Source organism: Nyctereutes procyonoides, unplaced genomic scaffold (genome assembly GCF_905146905.1).
Source record: "Nyctereutes procyonoides isolate TBG_1078 unplaced genomic scaffold, NYPRO_anot_genome, whole genome shotgun sequence".
NCBI lineage: Eukaryota > Metazoa > Chordata > Mammalia > Carnivora > Canidae > Nyctereutes > Nyctereutes procyonoides.
The window spans coordinates 35,388,748-35,406,015 of record NW_026575135.1 but is presented as its reverse complement, the minus strand read 5'-3'; the positions used below and the strand labels follow the sequence as shown (position 1 = coordinate 35,406,015).

Sequence of the window (17,268 nt, the reverse complement as noted above, 5' to 3'; positions counted from 1 at the left end):
TAATCATTGGGTGTACTTATCTAACAATTTATATAATCGTTAATTCCAAAAATATACTAGTATTATTTTTATACTTTTGGATATTTATAGAATCGGACATGGGTTCTAAAATCATGATCTATATTAAATCTATTTCTACTTTCTGGGAAGTCCAGTTTTGCTTTAACCATGACTTTCATTTTCTGTGCTTTCCTTTCCCAAATTAACCCCAGTTAATCAATAATTAACTGTAACTTCACTTACAATCCCAATGCCAATGAGAAAATAAAAGATATTTCAGTGTATGTATTACAATATTTTTCTAACCTCTTCTACCAAATGATCCTGCTCTTTTTGAAATGGATCCCTATTTTTAGGTGGCAGAGACCCTCCAAATGTAGTATTCTCTGTACTTGCGGTATCTGATGATGTAGAATTTTTCATTTCAAATTTTGGTGTCTTGTTAGAAAGTGTTTCATTTCCTTTTCTAGGAGTTCTTATCTTCATGTCCTGAAGAAGCAAACATGTAATGTTAAAACTAATGATTGCAGCTGATCTTCATTAGAGGTTCTTGAGTTATCACAAACCTATAAAAAGCTAACATTATGAAATTCTATGTTCACTGGAACAATTAAATAATTCCAATATTTCTGTTTAGAAGCAATAGGAAATATGTAAATACAAATTAATTAGGATATCAGCAAAAATAACATTTTAACATAAGTTAATGTGATCAAGATTAAAATGGTTTTAAAATATACCTTTTCAAGTAATCTAACGCTGTTTCTATCTGACGATGAAACTGGCTGTGACAGGAAAGAAGCAGGTCTAAAAGGAAAAAAAAAATCACAAATCCGAGTTACATACAGTAAAGAATTCTATTCACTTGCTATATCTGAATAACCAAAAAAAAAACAAAAAACAAAAAAAAAACCTGTCTGCCCCGTATCTGTCCGTTACGATTTCCCTCAATTCGTCCCGGTCATCAAAAGGCAGTTTATTCTAGGGAGGTATGGTGACAATCAGAGCAGTACTTCAGCTCCATTTGTGTATCAGCCTCCCGAACAGTAAACATTTTCTTAACCACTATATATTTTAAGACAACTTTTTTTACAAAGTTGAATGACTTGATGAACACTCAAAAACTTGAGTACATAATAAACACAAATTCAATTAACTAGAATTTTATCATCCTTAGGCTTCAGATCACAGAATTTAACTGTAACAGAGACCTTAAGATTTTGATCTTTCATGTTCAAAATCAATTTCTCTTATTCTGAATCTTGCACAATAGCACATATGTTAGTTAAAAGTCATAAGGTTGTTTAGTTTAAGTCTGCTGCATTCTACACATAGCATTCCTTACTCTCTTAGATTCTCTGTCTCCTTTGGATAAACATAAAAACCTTACAAATCAATTACAAAGCAAGTGGTTAAATGTTTAAAGCCCTCAAAGTGATGAAACTTCAGCTTCATCTTGAAAGAGCTTTCAAATTCAATCATAGATGGATGAGATCTATCACTGGTCAAAACTTTTCTACTCCAGGTAATACAAAAGGCAAGATTACCACAGAGATCACTTTCAATATCAAGCATGTTGGTGCTTTGCTTTCTGTTCATAACCAGAAGTATAAAATTAATAGCCTTAAAACATTTATGTAATAGCAAATAGGCTTTTTCAAACTTTTTCAAATACACGCTCCTTGGAATTATCATCTACCTTCCAAATACAATGCAAGATCACTAAAACTGCTCAAGCTCAACTTTGCCTTGACAGGATATAATTTAGATGTCAAAGGAAAGAATTAATCATCTAGTTGACTTTATCTTAATTTCTCCAAAAGTAACATTAAAATGATCAGGGCAGCCCAAGTGGCTTAACAGTTTAGTGCCGCCTTCAGCCCAGGGCCTGATCCTAGAGACCTGGGATCGAGACCCGGGATTGAATCCCACATTGGGCTCCCTGCATGGAGCCTGCTTCTCCCTCTGCCTGTGTCTCTACCTCTCTCTCTCTCTCTCTCAAATAAATAAATAAATAAACAAGCAAGCAAGCAAGCAAGCAAGCACGCCCTCTGAAACAGGGCTAGCAATCTATAATGCCACCATCAGATTGTGAGTTCCTGGAGGACAAAGACTGAACTTCCTGGTTATTACCAGGAACTCAGTGCCTGGTACTTGGCAGTGCAATACATGTTTATAACCAACTGATGGATTGACTGAATCAACAAATAGACGTCACCTGAGCATGAGGTTCAAAAGATGGATGCCCCCAATTTTTCTATTTGGATCATTCTTACAGATCATTCTTTTTTTTTTTTTTAAGATCTTATTTATTTATTCATGAGAGACACACACAGAGAGAGAGAGGCAAAGACACAGGCAGAGGGAGAAGCAGGCTCCATGCAGGGAGCCGAATGTGCTCAATCCCGGGACTCCAGGATCATGCCCGGGGCCGAAGGCAGGCACTAAACCGCTGAGCCATCCAGGGATCCCCTTACAGATCATTTTTAAAAGAAAAAAATGGGAACATATTCTCTACCTTCCTCTCTCCCTTTTCTGAATTGGCAATATGGTATTAGCCCTGCTAATATCTCAATCTAAGCCAACTCTAAAGCAGCCTTGACTCAGTCCTTACTCTCTACCCACTTACTATGCCAGAATTGAGGCCCATAAAATCCTAGCACTGTGAAAGATAAAGACAGAGGGTGTTGATCCCACAATGGAAATTTATACTAAGGAAAGAGTATATCCAAAAGAAAATAAGAAACAACATGTATTTTTATAGCAGTAAAAAAATTGAGGAAAACATAAAAATCTAAAAATAAATGTCATAAACCATTATAAGGAAAAATCAGTAATATAATGTTAAGAAAACATACATACACACACAAAAAAACTGTACTTATGGATATTGATGTCTAGAAAATTTTAAGTGGATTAAATTTACATGTTTGTAAATAAAGCCCAAAAAGACAACTTGCAAAGTCTAGTAAGTGATTTGTTAGAAATTTTTTTTAATGTTTTATTTTATTTATTCATGAGAGGCAGAGAGAGAGAGACAGAGGCAGAGACACAGGCAGAGGGAGAAGCAGGCTCCATGCAGGGAGGATCTTGCATGGATCTTGCTCCATGCAAGATCAGGCCCAGGCCGAAGGGGCGCTAAACCGTTGGGCCACCCAGCTGCCCTAGAAATTTTAACTAATTATTCTTCCATTTTTATTTTGTTGTTCCAATATACCTAAAATTAACAAAGAAGTAACAAACAGAAATTATAAAAAAATTTTGAGTAAGATATGAGATTAGAATTTCTAAGGCTAAAGAAATTAAGTTGGCATGCACTCAAGATAATACTGCCCAATCTCTGAAACACAATAAAGGAGAAACTGTGAAGGGTAAAGGTCTAGAACTGCATCGCCCACACTACAAATATCAGGGAATCCTCCCTGCCAGAAACCACTGCAAAGGGTAGTGCCCACAGTGCACAGCAAAGGCATCACCAATCACTGAATTCTCGTTTAAAGTACGGTGAAGCCTCCATCAGCTCACTCTGATCAAAAACTGCCATGAGGGGGATCCCTGGGTGGCTCAGTGGTTTAGGGACTGCCTTTGGCCCAGAGTGTGATCCTGGAGTCCCAGGATCGAGTCCCACATCGGGCTCCCTGCGTGGAGCCTGCTCCTCCCTCTGCCTGTGTTTCTGCCTCTCTCTCCCTCTCTCTCTCTGCATCTCTCATGAATAAATAAATAAAATCTTAAAAAAAAACTGCCATGAGACTAAAGGAGAAGACTACTTCTATTTTGGTACCTATGAGTGACAAGTGCATATGAAAGGGCTAATAACACACTGTAAAAACCACATTATTTCTATGTTTCTTAAGTGAACAGCAGTCCTGATCATATCCACATACGAATTTCCAAATTAACTACACTGATATTGATATAAGATACTATTACAAATAATAGCTGAACTACATGTTAAAAAAAAAGAGGTATTATTTTCAGTATAGTCTATCTATATTACACATTACTAATGAAACATTTTATTACAAAATACCTCTACAGTAAAGAATTCTGAGGAAAAAAACCTTATTTCCACATGACTCAATTCTTCATCTTTCTTCTGTTTTGCTATCAAGCAGCAATAATCATTCATATCCCATGAGCATTTATTTATCGCTCACCACCAAAAGCCTTCCACTAAACTGTCCCTCTTCAAAATCCCAAACCTACAATTAAAGTATCAGAAAATAATTAAAAGATCTAAAAGCTTAGAAGTATAAATCTGGAAATCAAATTATAATTAATACAACCTCGTTTTCCTATACTAAGAAAATTCCACCTGAGCTAAATTCTTAAGGGCTAAGTATCTGAAACTGGTAGAATTCTGATAGCATTGGGCAGCCCGGGTGGCTAAGGGGCTTAGCGCCGCCTTCAGCCCAGGGCGTGATCCTGGAGACCTGGGATCCAGTCCCACATCCCAAGTCGGGCTCCCTGCATGGAGCCTGCTTCTCCCTCTGCCTGTGTCTCTGCCTCTCTCTCTCTCTCTCTTTCTGTGTCTCTCATGGATAAATAAAATCTTAAAAAAAAAAAAAAAAAAAGAATTCTGATAGTGTATCTTAGTATAGAATTTTACTTCAAAAATCTTCAAGCTCAGGATCCCTGGGTGGCGCAGCGGTTTGGCGCCTGCCTTTGGCCCAGGGCGCGATCCTGGAGATCCGGGATCGAATCCCACATCGGGCTCCCGGTGCATGGAGCCTGCTTCTCCCTCTGCCTGTGTCTCTGCCTCTCTCTCTCTCTGTGACTATCAAAAATAAATAAAAATTTAAAAAAAAAAAAAATCTTCAAGCTCAATGAAGTTCATAAATAAAATCTGATCTATGATCTATGAGTCAAGCTACTACCTCCATCAATCTTTAGTCCAGCAAGAGACCTTAATCAAATATTTCATTTGCTCTCTCAAGGAAAGACAAACCAAAAACACAACTGAAGTTGGGAAGCATCAACTATTACCCTCTAGCATGCTTTAAGAACAGTAATAATAGGATAAACAGTGAAACCCAGTAACTTCACTATCTCTTCAATGTCAAGTTTTCACAATAGATTTCACTATTTTTCTTTAGGGACTCCAAAAATCAACATAACATCCAGATCTAAGAATAAAAAAATAAATCTTCCACAAGTAGGAACACCTAGGTTGCTCAGTGGTTGAGCATCTGCTATGGCTCAGGTCGTGATCCCGGGGCCCTAGGATCAAGTCCCACATCAGGCTCCCCACAGGGAGCCTGCTTCTGCCTCTGCCTATGTCTCTGCCTCTCTCTGTGGGTCTCTCATGAATAAAATCTTAAAAAAAAAGAATTACTTAAGTAATTTATTTCCATATCTGTGCCTGAATTACATGGAGAAGTTGGACTGAAAGACCCTTATTTAGGTCAGAGTAGTCAGAAAACAAAAACCAATAAAACACCTTGTTCAGTATGTCTGTACTTGATTGCTACTTAATAATACTTAGTTTCAAGAAAGAATATATATATTCCCCAAATAGATTACATACATTTAGAGATTTGGGGTTTTTTTTTATTTTGTTTTGTTTTTAAAGATTTTATTTATTTATTCATGAAAGACAGAGAGAAGCAGGCTCCATGCAGGTAGCCCGACGCAGGACTCGATCCCTGGACTCCAGGACCATGCTCTGGGCCAAGGGCAGGCGCTAAACTGCTGAGCTACCCAAGGATCCCCTAGAGATTTCTGTTTACAAAATAAGCCATCTGTTCTAAGAGCCAAAAAATGATAATAAAGAAAACAGACAATACAGAAAATAAGAACACTCCTGAAGGATATCATAGTAAACTAAGGTTTGGTTTTCTCATGTTAAAAATTGGGGGATTAGATTAAATCAGAAGTCTTCTCTTTTTTCTTTTTTAAAGAATGGAACTCTTTTTATCAAATGGCATACAAAATCCCCAACATATATCACAGATAAAAGAACTAGCTGGTCAGGTTGAAGTGGAAAATGGCTAGAGGCAGCAACAGGCTAAATCAGATTCATCCACAGCACCAGGGGGTGCTGCAGAACAGTCTGAAAACTAGGAGAGTAGATGATCTCAAAAACTCTTAAACTCTTGGACTTGGGCACCGCGGCCGCGCGGCGACACAGGAGCCCCGGCTGGCTGGCGAGGCGGCGGCTGCAGCTATGGCAGGGAAAGAGTTGGAATGATGCCAGCGGCAGGCGGATGAGGTGACAGAAATCATGCTCAACAACTTCGACAAGGTCCTGGAGCGCGATGGGAAACTGGCCGAGCTGGAGCTGCGTTCAGACCAACTGCTGGACATGAGCTCAGCCTTCAGCAAGACAACCAAAAACCTGGCCCAGAAGCGCTGGGAGAATGTCCGTTGCCGGATCTACTTGGGGCTGGTGGTGGGCATTGGCCTGCTCATCATCCTGACTGTGCTACTGGTCATCTTTCTCCCGTGGAGCAGTGGGGACAGCAGTGCTCCACATGCCCAGGATGCCGGCGCTGCCTCAGGGCCTGGGGGCTGACCCAGCTGGGCCTTGAGGATAGGCCGAGGGGCCGCACTGGCTGGTTCTGGTCTCCAGAGAACCCTGGCGTTTGCTCCCATCTGAGCCACCCAACTGAGCACTGAAGAGCAACTCTGATGTGTGCACCTTTGCATCTCCTATCACGCCACAGACTGGCCCTTGAGGGCAGCCTGCTGCACTAGCTGTGCCAGGCCAGCCCTACCTGGAGCTCAGTAAAAGCTGCTGTTTGGTTTAAAGCTGGTGTTTGGGGGATCCCTGGGTGGCGCAGCGGTTTGGCGCCTGCCTTTGGCCCAGGGCGCGATCCTGGAGACCCGAGATCGAGTCCCACATCGGGCTCCCGGTGCATGGAGTCTGCTTCTGCCTCTCTCTCTCTCTGTGTGTGTGTGACTATCATAAATAAATAAAAAAAATAATAATGTTTAAAAAAAATAAATAAAATAAAATAAAGCTGGTGTTTGTATGTGTGTGTGAAGTCCTCCAAGTTGGTTCATCCTCCTTGGCCTCCACTCCTGGGGTTGTTTATAAAGTTGGTAGAAGGACTTCACCCTTGGGAGGTGGCCCCTATACTCTTCCTTCCTTGTATGTGATCCAATCCTACCTGGACAGAAACTTCTGGGGTGCAGGTGCAAAGAGAGAGTGGCTCCCAAACCAGAACCTTCAACTAGTGCCCTCTGAGCCTGTTTACCTCAGAATGAAATATATTCTTTTTCTGATGTCTTTAAAAAAAAAAAAAAAAAAAAAAAACTCTTGGACTTAGTCAACAGGCACAAGCAGTTTCAAAAAAGTTCACAGACACAAAAAGGCAAAAATTCCCGGGATCCCTGGGTGGCGCAGCGGTTCGGCGCCTGCCTTTGGCCCAGGGCGCAATCCTGGAGACCCGGGATCGAATCCCACATCGGGCTCCCGGTGCATGGAGCCTGCTTCTCCCTCTGCCTATGTCTCTGCCTCTCTCTCTCTCTCTCTCTCTCTGTGACTATCATTAAAATAAATAAAATAAAATAAAATAAAAAATAATAAATAAAATAAAATAAAATAAAATACATAAAATAAAATAAAATAAATAAAATAAAATAAAATAATTTAAAAAATTTAAAAAAAAAATTCCCAAGCCTACATTAGGTAATTTCCAAACATGCTTTTTATCTTCAAATATTAGATAATCCCCTATGAATCCCAACATTTTAATACACAAAAGAAGGGGGGGAAATGCCTATGCATCAAAAATGTAGTATATCAGGATCCCTGGGTGGCGCAGCGGTTTGGCGCCTGCCTTTGGCCCAGGGCGGGATCCTGGAGACCCGGAATCGAATCCCACATCGGGCTCCCGATGCATGGAGCCTGCTTCTCCCTCTGCCTATGTCTCTGCCTCTCTCTCTCTCTCTCTCTCTCTGTGACTATCATAAATAAATAAAAACTAAAACTTCTTTAAAAAAAATGTAGTATATCTTTCCTGAAAATGTGGATCTACAGTGGGAAAATATTCTCTGGTTATAAGAAAATTACAGACAACCTCATTGTAGGGAAGCTTGGAATTAGGTAAAGATGAAACTAAATTAATGAAAGAGGGGAAAAAATCAGTACGAAAATTCCCTTTGTTTTACCTGTTGGCTAGACCATGTACAGTTTCCGGTATATCACTGGCTCTCCTGCAATCATTTTCTTGGTTATGTTGCTTAGGTGTATCTAAAGGAACATAAACAGTAATTACTCTTTAATTATGTTTGCATATTCTAATATCCAGTGATCTCTTGAAATTCTAGAAAAATTTCTAAAAGGAAGAAAACAGAAAATTCAGACCAATATGAATGCTAACAGGAAAAGACAATTATTCAATTAGGTGTATAAATAGGACAAATAGAGAATATCTAGTAATAAGCTCTTATATAAAGAGTGATAAGTTACAGAGCTGGAACAAACAATTCTAAAATTTGTATGGAACCAGAAAAGATCCCAAATAGCTAGAAGAATGTTGAAAAAGAAAATCAAAGCTGGAGGCATCACAGTTCCAGACTTCCAGCTGTATTACAAAGCTGTGATCATCAAGACAGTATGTTACTGGCACAAAAACAGACACATGGATCAGTGGAACAGAACAAAGAACCCAGAAAAGGACCCTCAACTCTATGGTCAACTCATCTCAACAAAGCTGGAGAGATGGGCAGCCCTGGTGGCTCAGCAGTTTAGTGCCACCTTCAGCCCAGGGCCTGATCCTGGAGACCCGGGATCGAGTCCTGCATCGGGCTCCCAGCGTGGAGCCTGCTTCTCTGTCCCTCTCTCTCTCTCTCTGTGTGTGTGTGTGTGTCCTTATGAATAAATAAATAAAATCTTAAAAAAAAAAAAAAAAGCAGGAAAGAATATCCAACAGAAAAAAGTCTCTTCAACAAATGGGTGTTGGGAAAATTGGCCAGCCATAGGCCGAAGAATGAAACTAGATCACTTTCTTATGCCATACAAAAAAGTAAATTCAAAATGGATGAAAGACCTAAATGTGAAACAGGAATCCATCAAAATCCCAGAGAACAGAGGCAGCAACCTCTTCTACCTTGCCCGCAACAACTTCTTGCTAGACACATCTCCAAAAGTAAGGGAAACAAAGGCAAAACTGAACTATTGGAACTTCATCAAGATAAAAAGGTTTTGCACAGCAAAGGAAACAATCAACAAACTAAAAGGCAGGTACAGCCACGTATGGTTCAGCTCAGGATCCTGGAGTTAAAGGATGGAGCCCTGCATCAGGCTCCCTGCACTGCAGGGAGTCAGCTTCTCCCTCTTCCTCTGCCCCTCCCCTGCTCATGTTCTCTCTCCTCTGCTCATTCTCTCTCTCAAATAAATAGGGATGCCTGGGTGGTTCAGTCAGTTAAGTGTCTGTCTGGCTTTGGCTCAGGTCAGGATCCCAGGGTCCTAAGATAGAGCACTGCATCAGGCTCCCTGCTCTGTGGGGAGCCTGCTTCTCCCTTTCCCTCTACTGCTCTCCCTGCTTGTGCACTCTGTCAAATAAATAATTAAATCTTTTTTTTAATCAAGTAAGTAAATAAACAAATCTTTAAAAAAAAAAAAAACAAAACTAAGCGATCCCTGGATGGCTCAGCGGTTTAGTGCCTCCCTTCGGCCCAGAGCATGGCCCTGGAGTCCCGGGATCGAGTCCCTCGTTGGGCTCCCTGCACAGAGCCTGCTTCTCCCTCTGCCTGTGTCTCTGCCTCTTTCTCTGTATCTCTCGTGAATAAATAAAATCTTTTTTAAAAATTAAATTAAATTAAATTTAAAAAAAAAACTAAAAGGCAACTTATGGAATGGGAGAAGATATTCGCAAATGACATATCAGAGAAAGGGCTAGTATCCAAAATCTATAAAGAACTTATCAAACAACATCCAAAAAACAAAAAGCCCAGTCAAGAAATGGGCAGAAGACATGAACAGACATTTCTCCAAAGAAAATATACAAATGGCTGACAAACACATGAAAAAAATGCTCCACATCACTTGGCATCAGGGAAATACAAATCAAATCCACAATTATACCACCTCACACCAGTCAGAACGGCTAAAATTACAAGTCAGGAAACAACAGATGTTGGTGAGGATGCAGAAAAAGGGGAACCCTCTTATATTGTTTGTGGGAATGCAAGCTGGTACAGCTACTCTGGAAAACAATATGGAGATTCCTCAAAAAATTAAAAACAGGGCAAGCCCCAGTGGCACAGCAGTTTAGCGCCGCCTGCAGCCCGGAGTGTGATCCTGGAGACCCGGGATCAAGTCCAGTTTCGGGCTCCCTGCATGGAGCCTGCTTCTCTGTCTGCCTATGTCTCTGCCTCTCTCTCTCTCTCTGTCTCTGAGGAATAAATAAATAAAATCTTTTTTAAAAAAAAGTTAAAAACAGAGCTACCCTATGACCCAGCAATAGCGCTACTAGGTATTTATCCAAAGGATACAGTGAGTTGAAGGGGCACATGCACCCCAATTTTATAGCAGTAATGTCCACAATTGCCAAATTATGGAAAGAGCTGAGATGTCCATCAACAGATAAATGGATAAAAAAGATGAGGTATATATATTCAATAGAGTATTATTCAGCCATCAAAATAATGAAATCTTGCCATTTGCAACAACATGGATGGAACTAGAGGGTATTATGCTAAGTGAAATAAGTCAATCAAAGACAAATACCATATGATTTCACTCATAAGTGGAATTTAAGAAACAAAACAGATGAACATAGGGGAAGGAAAGGAAAAATAAAATAAAAACAGAAGGAGGCAAACCATAAGAGACTATTTAACTACAGGAAACTGGGGGTTGCTGGATGGGAGGTAGGCGGGGAATGGGGTAACTAGGTGATGGGCATTAAAGGAGGGCACTTGATGTAATGAGCACTGGGTGTTATATGCAACTGATGAATCACTAAATTCTACCCCTAAAACTAATAATACACTATATGTAACTAAATTGAATTTAAATTTAAAAAAATTTGGGATTCCTGGGTAGCTCAGTCATTGAGCATCTGCCTTTGGCTCAGGGCATAATCCTGGAGCCCCAGGATCGAGTCCCACATCGGGCTCCCTGCATGGAGCCTGCTTCTCCTCCCTCTGCCTAGGTCTCTGCCTCTCTCTCTCTCTCTCTCTCTCTCTCTGTGTCTCTCATGAATAAATAAAATGTTTTAAAAATTTTCTTTAAATGATAGCTTTATACTAAACCGAATTTCCAAAAAGGTGACAGTACATAGTTCTCCAGCATAATATTAGCTGTGCTTCTAGTTTTCGTACACACACCATGCAATTACTACATAAATCAGCAAGGTCAAAAATTATGTATTTAGCATATTTCAGCCCAGCATCTATGACATCAATCAATATACGTATTTATTCCTCAGTGCATCAATAATTATATGCCACTGCTATAGTAACAATGAGAAAAGAAAAGGTGGAGATGTTGGCTTCAAGGAGTCAGTCTAGGGAAGAGACTATTGATGAGTAGAGACTTATGGCATGTTGCTATAGTTATTAGAGAAATATGCACAGAATCCAAGGAGGGAAAAAGGTACCTGGTCCAGATGGAAATGTGAAGAGGACATAAAGGTACTGAGAGAACAGGGAACAAATTCAGTATGCTAGAGCATAGTGTGTATTGAGTGGAAGCATGGCAGGAAACAAGATTGGTGAAGAAAGTCATGGCTCCATTACAGAGGACTGGATATTCCAGGAACTTTTCTCTCAACATGTTAGCTTCTAAAGGACTTTCTCCAATTTATACATGTGTCCAAAGCGTTACTGGAAACCAATGTGTATATTATGTGAACTTTTCCTTTTAATCCATCATTATAGTATGCTATATTATAAACATTTTCAGTACTCTATGCTTTTGCACTTACTAATGATAATGGAATTACTGGTATTCATAAAACATTCTAAAAATGAGCATAAATACAAAAATTTTATCAAAAAACGAATAGGAAAAAAAAAGTATAAAAAAAACCGAATAGGCAATAATAAACTAAAATAATTAGGCACAACCATAAACACTGGTGGTAATTGGTAGAGACGATGATGTACATGTGTTCCAGTATGTAAGAATGTTTTTAAGGTAAAAGTTGCTTAGTGAAAGTCATCTAAAGCTTTTTTTTTTCCCTAAAGGTGACAGGAAGTCACTGATGTGTATTACACCAGGAGATAAAAAGGATCAGATTTTTGTATTTGCATTACAGAAGGATCACTGATAATCATTTGCAACATGGAATAGGTAGACTACAAAGGCAAAGTACCTAGTTAGAATACAATTAAAGGCAAGAAACAGAAAATCAAACTATAGCACTTAAGATGTGAAGAGAACAGAGGGAACAGACACAACAAGGTAATAAGGAGGTAAAGACAAAATAACTCACTAGAACAAGCAAACAAAGCTGTAGCAGACAATGACTCTTACCATAATACACTAGAACTGCAAAATAAAAATTAAGAGAAAGGAATGCCCAGAAGAACAGATAAAAATCATTACATGACAGGACTAAAGACAGAAAGCATTTAAGCTCAAATCAAGACACAAAGGCTAAATGGTGGGTTCCTGGGGCTGAACAATAGGAATTTACTGCCTAAGAATAAAATCTTGGTCCACTCAGACTAAGATCTGAGAAACTGCCCTAAGACCAGGACATTGCAAAGGCTACTCAGCCCCTGAAGATATTATAAATATTTGGACAACTGGACCAGGAAAGTAACAAGGAAGTCTGCTGTCTACCTGGAGTCTTGGGTTTAAAAAATTTAAAAAAAAATTTTTTTTAAAGTGGAGAGAAAAGAAATTTTAAGCCTACCTAGCCTACTGAAAGGGAAGTATGAAATTCAATATTATATTGGCTACTTGTGGGAACCCCAAACCAAAAATATTAACTGCCTAGTGCAAGGGAAATACCTGGAACCCTAGGCACCATGTAGAGACCATTCTACAACCCAGGGCCCATGTGATGCCTTAAGAGGTAGATCCACTGAAGTCACAATCAAAAATATTTTTTTTTTTTAAGATTCTTTTTGTTTGTTTGTTTGTTTGTTTGTTTGACAGAAAGAGAACACAAGCATGAGGAGCAGCAGAGAAAGAGAAGCAGGCTCCCTGTTGAGCAGGGAACCCAATGCAGGGCTTGATCAGGACATGAGCCAAAGGCAGACAACTGACTGAGCCACCCAAGTACCCCTTTAAGATTTTATTATTAAATAATCTCTACACTCAGCATGGGACTTGAACTCACAACTCCGAGATTATGAGTCACATACTCTTCCAAAAGAGCCAGTCAGGCACCCTCACAATCAAATATTTTAATAGGAAACAAACAACTATGGAAATGAACAGGCAAGGGCACCTAGGTGGCTCAGCGGTTGAGTGTCTGCCTTTGGCTCAGGGTGTGACCCCGAGGTCCAGTTCCCCAAAGGGAGCCTACTTCTCTCTCTGCCTATGTGTCTGCCTCTCTCTGTGTGTCTCTCATGAATAAAGAAATAAAATCTTAAAAAAAAAAAAAAAAAAAGATAAAAAATGACCACGCAAAACACACAGAACCAGAAGTATCTGAAACTCAGGGATATTTTAAAAATTGAATAAGATCAAATCAGTACGTTTAAAATACTTGGCAAAGAAACAACAGGAGCTATAATGAAAGAAGATGATACCGAACAAGAACAGGCAATTTTTGAAAAGAGAAGCAAAAGAAAAAAAAAATGAAAAACACATCCACGAAAAAGCTAAAGATTAATTGGACATGTCAAAAAAAGAGATTAAATACAACTAAAGAGGTAACCAGTGAACCATAAGCCTAGAGCTACAAAAACATTATAAATACAAATGAAAAGTTTAAGAGATATAGAGGACAGAATTACAAGTCCCAACAACAGGAGCTCTAAAAGGAAAGCATCAGAAGAATGACTGAGACCTGCACACCTGGGTGGTACAGTCAGCCAGGAGTCTGCTTTTAGCTCAGGTCATGATCCCAGAACCCTGGGATCAAGCCCCACATTGGGCTTCCTGCTCAGCGGGGTGTCTGCTTCTCCCTCTCCCTTTGCTGCTCTCCCTACTCGAGAACTCTCTCAAATAAACAAAATCCTTTAAAAAAAAAAGGGGGGGGGATCACTGAGACAGTGTTAGAAGAGATATTAGTAAGTTTCCAAAACAGAAAATGTGAGCCTTCACATTAAATAAGCACACACAAGCCCAAAAGTTAAATAAAAATAAACCCACATTTAGACACATCTAAATGAACCTGCATAATACAAAACTAAATAAATACAAGTCTTAAAAGCAACCAGAGACTAAAAATTACCTTCAAAGGAATGACCATTAGGCTGACAACAGAGGTTTCAGAAATAGAAGGCAGAAAACAATGAGATTACATCATCAAAGCCAGAAGAAAACTGAGCATTGATCTAGAATCCTATATTCAAACTATCATTCACAAACTAGTGAAACTAAAGACATTTTCACAGAAAAACTAAGAGATTTTACTATCCAGTGTCCATGACAAAAAGAATTAAAGAATATACTTCTGAAAAGGAGAATAAAAGTAGTAATCTTGACAAGAAAATCTGTAAATGGGGGATCCCTGGGTGGCCCAGCGGTTTGGCGCCTGCCTTTGGCCCAGGGCGCGATCCTGGAAACCCGGGATCGAATCCCACATCAGGCTCCCGGTGCATGGAGCCTGCTTCTACCTCTGCCTGTGTCTCTGCCTCTCTCTCTCTCTCTCTCTCTCTCTCTCTCTCTCTCTCTGTGTGTGTGACTATCATAAATAAATAAAAATTAAAATTAAAAAAAATAAAATCTGTAAATGTGTTGGTAAATCTAAACACACAATGACTGTTAAAAACAATTTCTAACAATGTCATTTAAAAAGGAGGAACACCTGGGTGGCTCAGCGGTTGAGCATCTGCCTTCCGCTTGGGGCACGCTAAGTCCAGGGATCAAGTCCCATGTCGGTCTCCCTATGGGGAGCCTGCTTCTCCCTCTGCCTGTGTCTCTGCCTCTTTCTCTGTGCCTCTCATGAATAAATAAATAAAATCTTTAAAAAATAAAGTAACAGAAAGGGGGACAGATGCATTATTCTAGAATAAAAGTAAGAAGACAAAACAACCAAATGCAATGAATGAACCCTCCTTAGATCCTAGTTCAAAATATAAACATTTATACAGGACATTTTGAAGTATAAGAAGAGAAATTTATTCGTATGCCAGAACAGTCTTATACACAGTTAGATCCATACACATGTACTAGAATTTTTTTTTAAAGATTTATTTATTTATTCATGAGAGACACAGCCTGAGAGAGAGAAAGAAGCAGACTCCTCGCAGGGAGCCTGATGTGGGACTTGATCCTGGATCCCGGGACCACAACCTGAGCCGAAGGCAGACACTCAACCTCTGAGCCACCCAAGCGTCCCTAGAATTATTTTTATAAACATATACTAGCTGAAACAAGATTCAGAATAGTGGTTACATTTGCAATTGCAGAAAGAATGGAGTCAAGGAAAGGTAGATCCCCAAGGATTAATGACATATATTCTTAAAAAATATATATCTAAATATTGTGGGACACCTGGATAGGCTCAGTCAATTAAGCATCTGACTTCGGCTCAGGTCAGGATCTCAGGGTCCTAAGATTGAGCCCCATGACAGTTTCCACATTCAGCCCAGAGTCAGCTTGAGTCTCTCCCTCTGCCCCTTACTCTGCACATGCTCCCTCTTTCTTTAATAAATAAAATATTTTTTAAAAATCTAAATTATTGCAAAGCTTTGATGAAGAGGTTATTTATATTACTATTCCCTGTACTTTTCAATATGCTGAAATATTTTTTAATAATCTAAATTATTGCAAAGCTTTGATGAAGAGGTTATTTATATTACTATTCCCTGTACTTTTCAATATGCTGAAATATTTTTTAAAAAACAATTTAAAAGAGGGCAGTCTGGATGGCTCAGCAGTTTAGCGCCACCTTCAGCCCAGGACATGATCCTGACGACCTGAGATCAAGTTCCACATCAGGCTCCCTGTATGGAGCCTGCTTCTCCCTCTGCCTGTGTCTGTGTCTGTGCCTGTGTGTGTGTGTGTGTGTGTGTCTCACAAATAAACAGATAAAATGTAAGAGAAAAAAAAAGAAAACAATTTAAAAGAAAATTTCTTCAAGTAAGATGTAATATATAAAGTGTAGGGAGGAAAAAAAGTTGTTTTACTACAAAAAAGCATAAAATAATGTTAACATTCCCCTGCTAGCATCAAGGCTCTCTACCTCTTTAGGGGAAAAAAAAAAGGAATCTCAAAGAGTACAAATTCTACAACATATGAAGGAGAGCATTACCTCAAAGAACCTATCAAACACTTCTAAAATGTGAACTTCCTACTTCCTACTTACAAATATGTCCTCATTCTCAAGGCAGATAGAAATCACCGAACGGACATGCAGACAGATTTCAAGGTTTCACAGGGCCTAAACTAAGTCTTTCTAGATGCCAACGACCCTTTCCAAGTTGAAGTGAAAACATATGCCAATCAAATATGCCAAGAGCCCTAAGAGTCATTCTATCATCCTAAATAATGCTCTATCTGAAAGCTTCAGCTCTCTGTCATTCATCAAACCATGCAGTCTTTTCTGTGTCTACTCTTTTGCTAGTGCCTATAATGAGCCTTGCTCTCTAATCTATGACCTTTCCTAACTATTGTCTTCCCCATGTACAACTGACTCCCAAATCAATCATTCATTCCCGTTGTGTTCACCCTTTTCTTCCTAAGTCCTGTGCTAATGACTGCCATGACTGTTGGCAGCCATGAACTCCACTGTGGCCTACATCACCTGCTCCAGTCTCACTACATAATTCATAGGTTTTTGTAACGCATTTATTCCTCCTCTTATCTAACATTTACTGAAATTAGTAACAATTTCTTATACACGAATACTGCAACTAAGGAAACTGAACACTAGATGGGTTATCAGATACCGTAGAGAAATGAATTTTTCAGGTGTGATAGTGGCATAGTAGTTAAGGAAACTGAATGAGATATTATAGTATTAATTTTTTAGATGTGGCATTACTATGGTAGTTATATAGGAAAAGTATTTTTATGGGAATGCATGCTGAAAGAATGACATGTTACTATGTCTAGTACTAACTTGGTTTAGCAAAAATACATGCATACACATATAAAGCAATGTAGTAGATGTTAATGTTAAAACAGGTGGTATTCAGGTAATTATTGTACTGCACTTTCATGTTAAACAGTTGTGGACTTCTGTACAA

At 39.2% G+C, this 17,268-nt stretch overlaps 1 protein-coding gene, 1 non-coding gene and 1 pseudogene across 4 annotated transcripts in view; 1 reads left to right on the top strand and 2 right to left on the bottom strand.

The window, feature by feature from the left end:
• The window catches only part of HAUS6 (HAUS augmin like complex subunit 6), a 47,668-nt gene that overhangs the window by 8,752 nt on the left and 21,648 nt on the right, over nucleotides 1-17,268 (bottom strand). For all 3 annotated transcript variants that reach the window (XM_055301842.1, XM_055301844.1, XM_055301843.1), the window contains 3 exons: nucleotides 8,116-8,197; nucleotides 741-807; nucleotides 307-489 (listed from right to left, as the gene is read on the bottom strand). In XM_055301842.1, the coding sequence (XP_055157817.1) occupies nucleotides 307-489; nucleotides 741-807; nucleotides 8,116-8,197 (332 nt within the window). The remainder of the gene's footprint in view (nucleotides 1-306; nucleotides 490-740; nucleotides 808-8,115; nucleotides 8,198-17,268) is intronic.
• Nucleotides 912-1,042, bottom strand: LOC129495312 (small Cajal body-specific RNA 8). The gene has a single exon (XR_008661483.1). It is a non-coding gene; the product is annotated as a small Cajal body-specific RNA 8 (non-coding RNA).
• Nucleotides 6,167-6,745, top strand: LOC129494776 (vesicle-associated membrane protein 5-like; annotated as a pseudogene).